Below are 15,549 nucleotides of genomic sequence, written 5' to 3' on the forward strand. Positions count from 1 at the left end.
CCTGTAAGTTTGAGGAACTGCTCAGCTGAAAGAGGAAATCACAGATTCCTCCAGGCTCCTCCTGGGGCCAGCCTGCGAGGAGGGAGAGCGCAGCCGTGCGCGGCAGCTGCGGGGCAGCACAGGCACGGGAGAGGGAGCGGCTGTCGAAAAATGCTGAGGATTTTTTCCCTGCTTGGTCCTGAATCTCCAAATCTTTGTAGTTTTTTCCTGCAGCTAAAGCATCCCCTGTTGAAGCATGAGGAAAATCGAGGGAGTCTTGTACTAGGAAGAAAATGCACCTGGGACTTGGCTTGCACCAGAGGCGAGCACACCACTGACTTCCCACAGGCAGTGACAGCTGCTGGCCTGAGAAGAAGGTGGGCACCTATTCCTCCTCCCCGTCATCTCTGCTCCTGCTGATGACACCTTTAGCACACCAGGGCAGGAGGATGCAGCCCAAGAAAGCACTTAAGCACCCAGACAGGTCTAATGGCTTGGCCAGGAAAACTCACGCTCCTAAAATTGTGTTTCAGTGGATGAAGCACCCCATGCTGTGGACTCCACCTCCCCACAGGTGGATACCCTTCCCCCCAGAGGGAAAAGCAGCAGTATAGGGAACACCAAGATACAGCCAGAAAAGCTGCTGTTGATGGCCAGGGTGGGTGGGGAGCAGGCTCTGGCAGAGGCAGGAGAGTCCGTGTCCCATAAACTGGCATGGCCAATAGCCTTAGAGGTACTCCAGCCACGAGTGAGAACAGCCAGGAAACGCCCATCTTGAACCATCTGCACCCTGGAAGGGGATGAACCTTCCCCAGCACTGCAGGGATCCATCCCTTCCTGCCTGCACACAGCCACACCATGGTGGCACACCGAAGGCTCCAACCACGGGAACAGCCACGAGCCCTGTGCTGTTCTCAGGTGGCCCAAACCACAGGACAGGGGACAAGAGCTCAAACCACGGGCTGCAAAGCCATGTTTGGCATCAGCCCTGGCACAGAAGCAGCAATTCCAGCTGCCAGCTCTTCCCTGGTGTCCTCCTAAGGCACCCTATCACACATCCTCACTCCCACGGGATAAACTCCAAGAACTCCAAAGAACAAGCCAGCAGAAAGGATCAGACACATCTTCTACTTCTCTTGGGGAAAACATTTGTGTTTTAAAAAAAGTCTATGTATCCAAAACTTGGCTGCATTGTTCTGGAAACCCACAAAAATTCTGCCAAGTGGTGGGGTGTGTAGCAAGGGATTTCAGACAAGAGGGTTTGATGGCCTATCAGGAAACGAAAGTTTGCCACTAAGTGGAGGCTCTTTAAAAACATCTCATTAGAAGAAAAAATACAAATCTAATTATAGCTGAAATACAGTAGAGAATTAAACTCTGCTTGTTGTGGCGTAGCACTGTATGGGTATTAAAGGGCCAGATGCTGGGATAAGGATGTGAGGAGGGGCTGGAGGCAGCACACCTGACTGCAGCCCACGACAGCTACTCCTGGGAGCCGTGGGAAATGGCAAAGCAAAATAGGTCAGGGTTCCCAGACAGGGACAAAATGGATTTCTTAAAGGTCTGCCATGAAAGCCAGGCTGGGACTGTGACCTTTACAGGGAGAGAGCGGGATGAGAGATGAGTCTTGACGGCTCCACACTCCCTCCCTCCTCCCAGCAGTGGCTGCCCAAGACCTCCCTACTCTCCCCAAATGCAAGACAGGGCAGCAGTGTTGAAGGGACTCAAGATGCCATCATTATCCATAGCCCAGGCTCCTACAGCACCCACAGGCCAACCCATTTCCAAGTGGAAGAGGTGCCCCCTCCAGGAAAGAGACCCTTTGGCTGGACCATGTGCTACAGAAGGACCACTGCAGCCTGCAGCACTGGTGGGAAGGTGGGTGATATTTCAGGAAGGCCCCATCCCATGCTGGAGACACCTGCCTGATGAAGCCAAGGATGTTACACACGCACCCAGCTGCCATCACCTGGGTACTGGGATGCTCCACCTGCCCAGGGAGAGCAGAGCCTTCCAGCCACCGGGCATCCCTGAAAACCACTTTCAAAGAGACAAGGGGAGAACACAGGAAACTCAGCCTGATGGAAGGGGAAACCCTGGAGCTCTTCCACCCGGCCGGCTCCACCTCCATCACCAGGTGGGAGTGTTGTACTCCCGGAGAGCCCTTCGCTGAGCTCAGCGCCCAGGGAGGCTCCGGCGCCACTGCGGAGAACAGCCCAGCAGTTTATTTCTCCTTCAGATCCCCGGTACCGCTGCCAGGAATAAATGCATAAGGATTATCCTTCCCTGTCAGGAAGAGCGGGAGAGAGGACTCAGCGAGAGATTTAAGCGCATATGGCGCATGAATGAGCGGGGGATGGCTGACGGAGGTGGCCTCCTGCCAGGGGTGTGCAGGGTTTGGGGAAGGTTTCTCAGCTTGCTGAAGACGTTTGCTTCTTGCAAAGTCCAGGCAGAGCCTTCCCTGCCATTTTTGGAACAATCAGAAAGAGAGAGATGGTGGATTGTGGTTGGTTGGGATTTTTTTTTTTGCACAGCCTTTCCATACAAATGTATTTAATTACCCTGAGAAGGCCTCCCAAAGACAGAGGGGAAAAGCATTAGGATATTCCGGCTGCATACAATTTCTCCCCTGCTCCACTGACATTCCTGCAGGAGCAGTATCTGTTCCAGGCTCATTGCTTTCCCTCACTCGTCCTCCTGCACTGACAGCTCGGATGCACAGATGCACAAAACATTCCTGGAGCATCTCAGACAGGACCCCCTGCTCCAAAAACACTTCTTCCCAGATGTGCTAGCTCTGCTGGAGGACCGGGAGGGGGACGGCTCCAGCCAGAGGGGAAGGAGGCCATACTGGGGGGGTCAGTTTTGCTACCATGACTTTGCCACCATGTGCCAAAAAAGAAAAAAAAAATTAAATAAAAGGAAGGGAGGGGACACTTTACTGCCAACAGCCACTTTTACCTTCTTCCCCATTTAACAGAGCATTTTTGTGGGCAGGAAGAATCATAAAATTTGTTCATAGGGAAGAAATAAAGCAACTGAGCAGCCAACAACAGAAACCCCATTTCCTTACGGAAGGACAGTTTGGTTTGAACAGCAAGGAGCGTATGCTGCTCCTGTCAGCATCAGCAGCAGCTCCTCAGCGTCCCTGAAAAGTCAGGCAGTGGATTGCTGGAGTTGTCAGTGTTTGGTAAGGGAAAATATAGATGGGGAAGATCAAGTGCACGCTCATTCTCGAGGAGCTTCAACAAACTGCCCAAGTAGAGGTTTCGCTCCATTCCCAAATTCCTACTGCAGCTGCAACCCCTTTGGAAAGGTCACTCCTCTTGGGCAGTTTGGGATTAGCAGCCATCAGGGAGTTCAGAAACTCACCCCAAGCAAAGGAAATAAAACAACCAGAAAGAAAGAGGCAGAGAAGTGGTTTGCTTTAAGAAGTGAAAGCCCTTAAGTCTGTGGGTTTTTTCACAGACATCCCTGAAGGTTTTGTCATATTAATCTCTTAACGGGTTTATGGTAATTATGTACAGGCCAACACCGAGTGGGCCATCCTTCTACTGGGGAGCGCTCCTGTGCAGGGTAAAGCTGCAACCAGGAAGATCAGATTCAAATCCCTGCTCAAGCACAGCCCTGACTGGAGCCAGACCAGATGCTGCTCATGGCTGCAGAGCAGGAAAGCCCCAGAGAAAGGGGACTGGATGCACTGGAAGGGCCATTTGGTCGTTGCAGCAATGTTTTAAACAGGCCAGTACTGAATACCGGCAGCAAGAGCACTGGGGAGAGACAATTGCTGGAAGGGAAAAAGAAAAGACCTTGTGCTACGCTGGGCTGTACAGACGACTCGGATGACCCAGGCTGTGCTTCCAGCTCTGCTGCTTACCCGTACATATCCACTGCCAAGTCACCGAGGACACATTTTTCTCCCTTTTGGGTTCTCTGACATGCAAAGAGCCTACAAGCTGGGTTTCCAAAGCTCCCTCCCTCATCTTGCAACTACCAGCTCCAGACTGCCGGCAGAGCAGACACCGCCCATGTCACGACAGGGAGCAGGGACACAGATGATCCTGGGGCACTGGCACTGCTACTTCCCCCCCTCTGTGGCCATGCAGAGGCAAGGACAGGGCCTGTGGCACCATGCAGAAGCAAGGACACATGTCCCCCTCCAGACCACAGCCTCTCACCTGCTTCTTCTTCAGCTTGGAGATCTGCTGCTCCACCATGGTGATCTCGCGGTCCACGCGGTCCATGTTCTGAATGAGCTCCTCCTTGGAGAGCCGGGCGGGCAGCAGGTCCAGCTCGGCGTCAGGGTGAGCAGGGCTCACGGGCGACACGGGCTCCAGTTTGCCAGGCAGGCCACGATCCTGGGAAGCGTAAAACAGCCAGATCATCTCTCTCCCAGGAGACTCTGGATCCTTCTCTCATCCTCCCACAGCTCTCTGGCCCATTCCCAGCCTTCTGAAATACACAAAACCCTCAAAAAAACCTGCTAGACTAGGGAGTACCAGCTGTCAGATCACATCACCACAGCGCTCCACAACCTCCAGCATCTCCAGAGAGAACCAGGTTATTCTCCCAGGGACATGACAGCAGCTCTTCCTCCTGACAAAGCCTCAGAGGCTCCCACCACCTTGAGTGCTGCTCATGTTCTTACAGGATCAATAAACCCATCCATATTCAGCAGCTCCCAGCACCACTGTCCCTTCAGAGGGCTCAAGGCTACATCTTCTCTGCAAAAATGAGACACCACAGTCACGTCCTCCTCAGACACAGGCACAGAGACAAGCAGCATTAAGCATGCGGAAGGAGAAGGGGCTATGAGGGCAGCCCCTGGGAGGAAAGAGGGCTCCCAGCTCCTTCGTGGAGGTCTTCCTCCATCTCTTCCGAAACTCTGGGGATACTCTTGAGTGTTGGATGTTGAATGCATCCATCCATATATGGAGAGAAATGGAATAGGTGAGTCAAGATAAAAATAGACTGAACTGATGTTTTTCAAACTCTCGGTGAAGAGGCTCTTAGCTCAACAAAACCCTTCAAGTCAGAGACTGGAGAAATCACCAAAACCTCCGTGGCTGTGACAGGGAGCAGCTCTAATGGCCCAGGGCTAAGGGCAGAGGGAAAACACATGGAAACGCTCAGCTTTGCCGCTGGCAGTGCAACAACTTTGCTGAGCCCAACTAGCTGGCATCCCAGGAGCATCCTGCAGCCACGCTGCCTCTCCTGCACACCACCCTTCCCCTCTCCAGCTCCAAGAAAAGGAGCCCATTTTCTCCCAACACAAGCTGCGTGCCTGGATGAGCCTGCCCACCACGGATGAGCGCACCTGGGATGAAGCAGCTGTTTAACAGCCACCGGCCACACAGACGGGGATCACGGCACACCACCAGCTACCCTGACCCAGGACACTCCTCTCTGGCAGCCACCCAACGCCTTAATTAAAAGTTTATCTATTCATTTGCTTAGTGAGTGGATGGATTTCTCTTCCTGGAGGGGGAGAAGGGGAGCGGTGGCTCCGTTTGTAACCCTAAACCGCTGCCAGGCTGGGCAGCCAGCACACTGCAGCTGCTGTGGAGGGGAGGGAACGGGAGGGATGGGGGGAGGCAAACAAGGGAAGAAGTTCACACAACTTTGCTACCTTCATTACAGCAGCCCTGTACAAAGACAACACTGTTCTGCACCAGCTGGTGCTGAGCACCCTCCCCTCTGTGCTGACACAGCCACGGGTGAAAGGCCAGGGCTGACCCTCAGCCCAGGCTGGTCCTCCTGCCATGATGGAGCTGGATGGTGGCTTGGGAACCCCTCTGTGCTCCCCCATCTAACCAGGCACGTGGATGATGGCTCTGGGTTACTCACCAGCTGTGCTGCAGCTCATGCTGAACGTGGTGAGTGTGCAGATACTGCCCTGGCACTGCTCGGCACCTGTCCCCACTGGGTGCAGCCTGGAGGCACCAGTGCCCTTCCCACTGCTGCCATCAAGGGACAGAAAGCAAAGGAGCACCCCAAAACCCCGCTCTCACTGTCCTGCCTCGGGCCCATCCAGCCCCAGGAACACAAAGGCACCAGAAAGGCTAAGCTGGTTGTATCCAGCATCCATTCAGAAGAGAAACCAGAAGAACATGAAAGCTTTCTGGAGAATCCTCAAGAGAAGATCCCATCTTGTTTTATTTTCCCAGCATTAGACATCAAAAATGGTCAGTCTGCTGCAGTGGGAAGGCTTTGTGTTCTCCACAACTGGGGTTTTTTTGTGGTTTTGGTTTTTTTTTTCAAGTCACGAGGAGCAGGACAACCACAAGAAGCCAAAAGATAAATTAGGTGTTCATAAAATCTCGTTCAGATTAAGGTACAGGAAAGGGAAGTGGCAGTGGCTTGTAGGTGGGTAGGTTTTTCTGAAGGAAAGGAAGTTACCTGCCAAAAATGCAGGAGAGAAAGGCTCCTCTCTGTGCACATGAAACAAATGACACTTTCTCACATCTGCCAATATGCAAGACAGGGCATCTTTAAACTTCTGCTTGGCACAAAACCCCTTGGAAACCTGGTTCCTGATACATTTTTATCTTTTCACCTTGCGGAATCTGAAGCAAAAGGGCAGTAAAGCTGAGTAAGGGAAATAGCTGCAAGTCACAGCACAAACACCACCATCATCTGGTATTAGGAGATGATTACAGCAATAGAGAGAGGCAACGTCCTTGGACCTCACATACTGGGCACTGTCATGTCACAAGCACCTCTCTAAATCAACAAAATGACAAGCAGCAAAAAGAAGGAAAAACCAAAACTAAAGGCAAAAAAAAAAAAAATCTTGTCTGCGCAGTGGTGACATCCAAAAAGCAGAGCTCATGGATTTATGCAAGGTATAAAGAAGCCCTTCTAAATCACAAAAGTGGGTTGGAAAGTGGTTTGCAAAGACCAGAATCCACCCAGAGCGTGGGGAAGACCCCAATGGTCAGAGATATTTCAACTAGTGCTCTGCTTCCTACAGCTCTCAAGAAACCCTCAACATATATTCCCCTGCTTTAGACAGTGTCATATCCTGAAAAAGTGCAGTGTGAAATGTGAAATTCTTCTCATCAACATGAAGTCACAGACTTCCAAAGCAGCAAGAGCTGCGAGAGGTGGAATAAATCTGCTGGAGGGAAGAAAACAATTACTGCATTACTCAAGTTGATTTTTTTCTCAGTAATTATGCTGTTTCCATGTGATTTGTTTTTACACATGGCTAACAGCTACTGCAGGTCCTGTTTATCCCTGGCCTTGTTTTGTCATTTATATGATAACAAGGGTGGGTGTGTGGGGGGCAGAGGCTGAACAAACCTCCCTGCAGCAAGAGGAGGTGCTGGCACTGAAGAAAACAATTATCACTGAGGAGGTTGTCAAAGAGCAAGGCCAGGCTTTGGGGTGGGTTTCCTCTACACGCTTAGGAATAAAAATCCCCAACACAGATAATGGAGCAAGCCTGCTATTTGCTATTAGGCAGTGACTTTAAAAACATGTGAGAAAGAGAGGTAGGAAAAGGATAAGCCAGCTGCCTGTTGATGCCTTGAAGAGCAAGTAAGTCTCCAGGTAAATCTGATGTCCCTGCCTTCAGACACACCGACATCTGGTCCACAAGAAAAAATTACACTGGGAACACCAACCGTGGTGCCAGGACACACTGGAACCTGCACCAGCCCATCTCCACCTGCTTATCTGCATTACTGACCCAGCTTGTGATACTCACAGGGAAGTCATGTGCGTTGGAGGGATAGAAGAGGGCGCCTGTGCCACGCCTCAGCTCAGCACCTACAGCTGGATGCAGCCCAGCCTCCCTGAAGGGTCATTTTTCTCGGCTGCTTCCCACCCTCAGGAGGCAGCAGATCGGTAGCTCTGCTCCATCTGCACCTAACTCTCGCTGCAAAGCGCATTTTAACCTTGCTGATCCCTTGACTGCATCAGCTGCCTCTTCAGAATTCCACAGTGGAGCTTCCAAATCTCCACACCCCATCAGTGTGTCCCAAGTGAAGAGAGCCACTTGCCTGGGACAACCCTCGGGATCTCCAGCACAGCACACGGTGTTTGCCCTACATATCATCTTCGGTAAGCCTGGGTCTCTCTCTGCCTTTCTAATCCAGATCATTAGTGATGTTCCCCCAAGTCCAGGACAGAGATTTAGGGATGCCAACATCATCTCTTCCTCAGTCTGTTCACTTTCTAATTATCAGCCAGCAGCAGCATTTCCTGCTGGAGCACCAGGAGGGATTAAGAGGTGTTATCTTCAACTCCTGCCCACTCGCACAATCTCGTGTCCTCATGGGCTGGAGAAGATTGCCAAAGCAGGCAGGATAGGCTGGGGCCACTCAATTTGTGCTCAAATTAATTCCCAAAAAACCTCATACGAACTTGTGAGATCAGAGGATCTCCTTGTGGGGATGCCTCCACCACCCAAGCCTCTCGCAGCAGCACTGAGCCAGTGAACATTCCAGCACTCCACCAGCCACCACCCCTCCCACACCCCCATGCAGGTGGGGCTGTGCACCACAGGGCAGAGCCAGCAGCTCGTCCTGCCTGTCCAGGAGCCCAGGGATGAGCAGCATCACACTCTGAGCAGACACTGAGCCCCCAGGGCTTCCCACACTCCCCGGGACGGGAACAGAGCAGGAAAACCAACACCCCACTCCTCCATCCGTCAGGTTTCCAGGTAAAAACATGCATATAAAACTCCTAAGTGAGCCAAATGCAGACTAAAGGAATTTATTTTTTTAATTGGAAAACTGTCCAACACATTCTGAACTATCTTAAGCCCCAGCATGACACCACCGACAGAGGGAAAACGTTATGGAGCTGAAAACTAATGTCTCGTTTCCCCAGGGAGATGCACGAGTACAAAAAGTCAGGGAGCCCGAGCAGTGAAAAGTACATCGAGTTACTGCAATTCTTTTGTTCATGGCCATCTGCTGTGCTAGCGGCTCTTTCTGCAGCCTGGCCTGTCAAACGAGGGTTTAATTCTTAAATACTGCTGGGCTCTCGCTGGGCTGCGTCCCCGCGTGCTCGGAGGGCTGCCGAAGCACGAGGGAGACGCGTGTGTGCTCCAGGGAGCACCCGTGGTGCTGTTCAGCAGCCAGGAGCACATGGGTGTTCCCCTGCAAGGCCAGCCAGTGCTCCCTTGGGATGCCAGGTGTGGGACCAAGGCATCGCCCACCTCCTTCCTCCGTCCCCACGCTCCATGGCATGTGCAGAACAGGGATCGCTTTCACTGGATGCAGCCCAGTACGTGCTCTCATGGGAATTCATGAAGCTGGAGACCAAGGAGCTGTCTGAAGACAAAGCCAGGTTTTCTTAAACTTAATTTCTTTTTTTAAAATAAATCTGACTTTACGAGAAGGCCCACGAAATTCCTTTCCTCTGTAATCCAGCTGAATTCCACGCAGACAGAGCAGAAAACATCCCAACAATTTCTAAGCTTGCACGAAAGTAGGTCAAAAAACTTCCCCAGTGTTTCAACAGCTTGAAGCAATTTAATTGCAAAACCAGTACCAAATGCTGACCCCTCCCTCCCCACACTCCCCCCATCCCCGGCAGATTTACGAGGGTGGTAAAACCTCGCCAGCCAGAGCCTCAGTTAAATGCAGTAACCAAAGCCTTGTATCTGGTCTTGCAAAACTTGCTTGTGCTCAAAAGAGCCTCTCCAGGGTGTTACAGTGAACAGACGCTGCTTCTGGATCGCAGGACTGCAGAATTCCACAGAAGCACCACAAACACGGCTTATGGACTCAGAGGCAGCCCAAAATAGCGGGTCAAATCCGGAAAACCTTACTCAGGCAAACTCCCACAGCCGCCGAAGGCATTACCCCGACAAATGGATGCTGTGCCTTCCATTCCCTTCCTGCGTTTCCCCATTAGTGGATAATAATTGCACTGAATGCCAACGCTCCCCACTGACTTGGAGGAGTGATGAATCCTCACCTACCCATCTCCTCATTACAACGAGGAGCTAATTGCTCCACCTCTCATTAAGAATTCCCCAACACTGCCTATTCTGCATCCCTGGATTTTCAGCTGACCTTAAGTTTGTTCAAACAGTGACTGTCTGGACTGAAATTTTCCATGCTGAATATCGGCTTCAGGCATTTCTAGTCTTTTTTCTTTTTCTTTTTTTTTTTTCCTAAACAGTGAATTTCAGCCAAAACAACTCTGTCACTTCCAAGAACAAGTTTACAAGAAAATATGCCTTTCTGCAACATTCAGAAAGATTCTGGGAACTTTTTCTTTGAGCATCTTCAGTACAGTTGATACATCTGGTAAGACTCTCTGCCAGCGATTTGCCTTTTGTTAACACTGAAAAAGTGTCCAAGTCAAAGAAAAAAAAATTAATAAAAATCTCATCTTGATGCTTGCCCTAAGGGAATGACTTGGAACTGAGCAGGCAAGTGGAATGGGGTCCTGGTTCTGGGAAGCTCCAGGAGAGGTATTTCACTCTGCCTGCAGTTCTGCAAAGGGAAGGAAAGGGCTGAGCTGGAAGGACCATACTGGCGTATGTGGAGCATTCCAGGTAAGTGCCCTAAAAGAGCTGTGAATAAATGCATGGTCTGGGCAGGTAAAGCCTGAGACCACCCACCAGATGATAAGGATGGAGCAATGCAGCCAGTGACCTGCTCAGCACAGGACAGAGCCTGTGCCAGGCACTGAACAGAGGGGCAGGCACAGCAAGACAGGGTCCTGCTGCTTCCAGCAAACAAGGGGAGGACAAGGTAAGGTTGTCAGAGAAGCCCACAGAGCAGCAAGCTCTTCCACTCCTCCATCTGCAACTTTAATGCTCTTTCAGTAATTTGTTCACCCAGCAGCCACCAGTGCTGACACTGCACACGCAAGCACATGTTTGAAGTTTCTTAAAAAGGACCAAACTGTGAAAAACGCCTCCGAGTACATGAAATGCCAAAGCAGGGAGGGAGATTTTTAATTGCCCAGTTTGGCACTCAGCCAGGCAGCAGGGTCACCCCCGGCTGCAGAACCACATTTTAAGGTAATGGGGAGCTCATGGCAGAGCCTGGCTCCTCCTTGCTGGGGCTCAAACCTCCCTCGCATTCCCTGGGGCTCGCTGACTTCGGGCAGCTTTCACAGGAACCTCTAAATAATCACCAGGGCCTGTTTTTGCATTTCTGCATGTGCCTGCTGCTCAGGGAGTTTCTTTAGGGAGACAGGGAGGGTCCCTGCCTGGGGAGTACAGGTACAATCCCCAAACCTCCTGCAGCAGCCTAGGAAGCACCTTGTCACCTAACCCAACAAACCTCAGGGGAACGGAACACTCTCTGCATGCCTTTGAAAGCTTTAGCCTCTTTTTTTTTTTGGCTATACCACCCATCCTCTTTTAATTACCACATGCAGTAAAGCAAGTTCTGAGTCCTTCCAGCACGTCAACCAGGCAAGGACGAAGCATCAAGGTCCATGTTAATCCCAGAAGGCAAGTTCCCTCTGACAGAGGATGCTGGAATAGCCCCTGCCAAATCACAGCTGTCCCTCAAGCAGGTAGAAAGCCCTCCAGCCCTAGATGCCACGTGAAAAGCAAGCTCGAGTTTTGTAAAAGAAGCTTCTGCAGAAAGAAGTCCCTTTTTACACCAGTGCAATACTCCAGTGAACAGCACAAATGCCACTGCCCTGGTGGGACAGTGCCTACATCCACACCCATCAGTCCTGCACAAGTGGGAGCCGGGCACAACATCCGCTTACATCTGCTCTCCACTGAGCATCCCGTCAAAAATATATAATTTCACGCCAACTGGAAGAGCTACATGAGCCAAAAAAGCAGGCGGGCAACCAGTCAGCGGGACTGGAGCCATTGCAGCGTCATGTGTTGGAAACACGGGGCCGGATCCTGAGCCAGGCTCAGCACCAGCACACCCAACACTGTCCTGGGGTGCTGGGACATCAGAGCCCCAAGAAGGGCAGCACAGAGCTCCACAGCACGGACAGGGCAGCAAACCTCCTCCTCTGCTTCCAGACAGGGTGCTCCCAGGTGGGGCTTGCTCGGCTCCGGCTGTGCCCCAGGAAGCTCCAGCTCATTCACTGGGTGATGCCAGGTGCATCCTCCAGCACATGGACAAACACGGGGGAGGGAAAATCCACCACGGCAGCTTCTCCAAACCTCACTGATTTAAAAATAAAAAATTGAGGGGAAATGAAAAGACAAAAGCCCTTCTCAGCCTGGTGTTATCAAGCAGAGGAAATGAGACTTCTAAAGCTCCCATTCAGAGAGGAGTGGGGGAGAGAAATCCCACTCCAGACGCACTTGAACGAACAGCTTTTGAAATGGAAATGTTGCTCTTCAGAAACATTTAAATTTCCTCCTATTGCCAGGGAGGAGGCAGGAGGCCGAGGAGGAGCAGGGACTCCTCAGCCACACACATCCCAGCGGGATACACACAGGGCAGCACTCAGCAGCCCTGTGAAGCAGGGATTTGTCTGGGAGTTAATCAGGATGGCATACAACATCAATATTGGGAAGTTGGCTTGAAGGGGAATCAAATTTAGAGGGGAGGGAAGGGAATGATTGAAGACAGCTCTATTTAACCACTAATGCTGCAAGTGAGACACACTTAAAGGCAGTTCACACTCCCTCCCTCCCTCCCAGCCATGATCCAAAATTATTTTCCCCAAATCCTGGAGATTGAGCTGCCCACTGAGGTGGAGATTGACTGATGGAGAAAGGAAATGCAAGCAAGATCTAAAATGGTTTGAGCAGTGGCTGACGTGTGTTGTGGGACAACCCAGACCTTCTCTTGCATGCAAGAGCCATTGCACCAAGCCAAGGTTACCAACAACTCCCCTGGCACTCACAACACATCCAGCACAGGATGATGAGTCCCAGCACCACACCCCTGTTCAACCCCAGCGACTCCTGTTCCAACTGTGTCAGCTCACAAAACCGAGATTACTGCTCCTACAGGAACCCACTGAGCTCTGCTTGCCAGCTCCGTGTCACCACCTCCTCACTCCAATGCCTTCAGGGTCACCCAGTGTACAGGCTCCTCCTGGCCGTGCTCTCAGGTACATAAAGCGGGACATCAAATACCTCTCGGCTGTAAAAACCACGAGGGACACAGCGGGGACAACACCTCCTGAGGAATCCAGCAGCACCCTGACATCCCCCAAGGCCGCACACAGCGCATCCACTGACTGTCCCAAACACCCCACGGGCAGCGGTGCCCCGGTGGCACCTGGGGACACGCACGGGTGGGGATGTGAGCCACAGCCTCAGCTGCTGGCAGCGGCTCCCATGGCGGTGCCTCGGCAGAGGCGGCACAGCACAGCCAGCAGCCCGGCAGGATCCGTGCTGACAGGAGCACGGGTGGTGCACAGCAGCCGTCAGCTGCACCATCCATCAGAGCCGGCCGCCGGCTGCGCTCAATGCTTTATTGTTCTAATAATTGTGCAGACACGTGGAAGGGGCTGCTTCGACATTCGCCGCTTGTTTGAGGAGCCATTTCCTTCTCTGCTCCGCCTGGTTTTCCATCAGGAAAAATGCATCCTGCGGCAGCAGGCGGGGGGCAGTGCCGGCCATGCCCAGCGCCATCCCCAGCTGGAGGGGCAGGAAGGTTCGAGCAAACAGCATCCCCCAGCACCAGGAAACACAGGCGGGTGCTGGTCCAGACCCCAGCTGGCAGCCAAGCCCTCCACCTCAACAAGCCCAGGAAAGCACGTAAAATAAACCTTTCATGAGAGTTTTGGGTTTACATGGAGAATTTTTTTGCCATAATAGCCCTCCCCCCACATGCAGCAGGTGGAGATGGTCACAGGGTGCAGGGACCATCAGGGTGTCTCATACGTGTTACACCTTCAGCATCACCCAGCTCTGTGATCAGAGCAAGACTGACCATGAAAAAACCAAATACCAACCAAGAGCACGGGACAGAGCAGCTCCCAAAGGCTCAGAGCAGGAACACCATTTCTAACTGTGAATGGCTGTGGGAGTTGCTCAAACCACAAACCTCTGCCCAGCCTGTTCCTGCAAAAACCATGAAGCACCTCTGCTTCCCCAGACCAGGGCATTACAGAAAAACCTGAACATCTCAGCTCCCATAGCACGAATAAGCCCACAGTGAATTTGTTATTATCTGTTAGCAAAGCAGCAGCTTCCCACCAAGGCTGGAATTTCCATCTTGGTTTGGCAGGCACAGGGCTGTGAAATGATTACTGTGTTTACTTTTCCTTTGCTAACTATAAAATCCCATTCCGCTGCCCTGCCAAGAATGACTGAAGCTAATAAAATTCAGGCATTTGGAAGAAAGCAATAATAAACCTCCCTTTTGGGGCCTTTATGATGAAATTTCCCCACTCCAATCAGCGATTATGCTGCATTCATGAACACTAGCGATGTCTCCAAGTGCACCCAGATTGACTCAAATCAATATTTAGCTTTGCTCGAGACTGGGAGTCTTTCTCCTTGTGGCAGCTGAAGGCAGAATCACTGAACAAGGCTAGAAGAAGCCTTTGAAAAAAAAGCTTACAAGAATAGGAGGCAGCATATATAAATAAATATATGTATTGGTGTGTGTATTAAAAAATGTAGGCTTTTAAATTACTTAAAAACCTTTAAGAAGTATACACACATGAATTCATAAATTCACAAATCTCCCTCCAAATACATTAAAAGCAGCCTTTCATATAATGCACTGTATATATTTATACACACATACCTGCCTGTTCTTTAGTTTTTAGTGTTTGAAAGCCTGCAATGTTCCTGTGTTTACATCTGCCACTCTGCTGCCGAGGCAGAAATACATTAGCTGCTGGGGGCAATCTGTTCTACATCATACCTGAGCTGAGATAAAATAACACAGACCCGAAAATCAGCTTGAAATAAAAGCCTGTGCTCGGCTTGGTCACGTAACCACGTGGGACAGCTTGATCTGCACTGGGCAATGGTTTTTTCTTCAGCAGCCACCAGAACGACAGCATCCAAAGTGGAGATCAGAAGGCAGAAATGATCACTGCTGCTCCTCAGGGAACAGCACAGGAGGAGAGAAATCAGACCCTGCCAGGGCAGTGACCAGAGCAGATTGCTCAGAGTCAAGCCCAGGAAGCATTACAGTGCAGGCAGAGGAGGGGATACAGTGCCACAGCAGCAGGATGCCAGGGGCTCTGCAGCCCTGGGAGAGCCCCTCAGGATACAGCAGAGGACTGGGAAACACCACAGCCACCGCCCATCTCCTCTCCTGCTTGGCACTGCCAGAGGACAGCGTGCCGCTGCTTCCTCTCAGGAGAGGGCACTGCATGCAGGATTAAGGCTGGATGAAGGTGAGCAGAACCTGGGCAGAACACTGGCACCTGCAGAAAATGCTCTGTCAGAGCACTGAGATGACCAAAGAGTAACTAGACAGAGGTCAAGACTGCAAGGAGGTGCTTCAGGTCATTTCATCCCACACTGCTTCCCTCCCACTAATTTCTACTTTTGTTCTACCAAACCTGGGGTAGGACAAGAGCACACTGCTCCCGCCCTGAGCCAGCTCTGCTGCTGGGTAAAAGCCCATTTCCAAGGGCAGAGGGAACAGACTCCACTGTGCTCTCGCTCCCTATCCTCCTGGATAAAGGTGCCAAGAATTAGAA

General features: G+C 51.5%; 1 protein-coding gene across 11 annotated transcripts in view; it reads right to left on the reverse strand.

The window, feature by feature from the left end:
- NCOR2 (nuclear receptor corepressor 2) overlaps nucleotides 1-15,549 on the reverse strand; it is a 157,320-nt gene that overhangs the window by 112,106 nt on the left and 29,665 nt on the right. For all 11 annotated transcript variants that reach the window (XM_042035096.1, XM_042035103.1, XM_042035095.1 and 8 more), the window contains exon 4: nucleotides 4,158-4,337. In XM_042035096.1, coding sequence (XP_041891030.1) covers nucleotides 4,158-4,337 — 180 coding nt within the window. The remainder of the gene's footprint in view (nucleotides 1-4,157; nucleotides 4,338-15,549) is intronic.

Source organism: Corvus kubaryi, unplaced genomic scaffold (assembly GCF_017639235.1).
Source record: "Corvus kubaryi isolate FWS band 111438036 unplaced genomic scaffold, C.kubaryi_AGA036_p1.0 37382, whole genome shotgun sequence".
Taxonomy (NCBI): domain Eukaryota; kingdom Metazoa; phylum Chordata; class Aves; order Passeriformes; family Corvidae; genus Corvus; species Corvus kubaryi.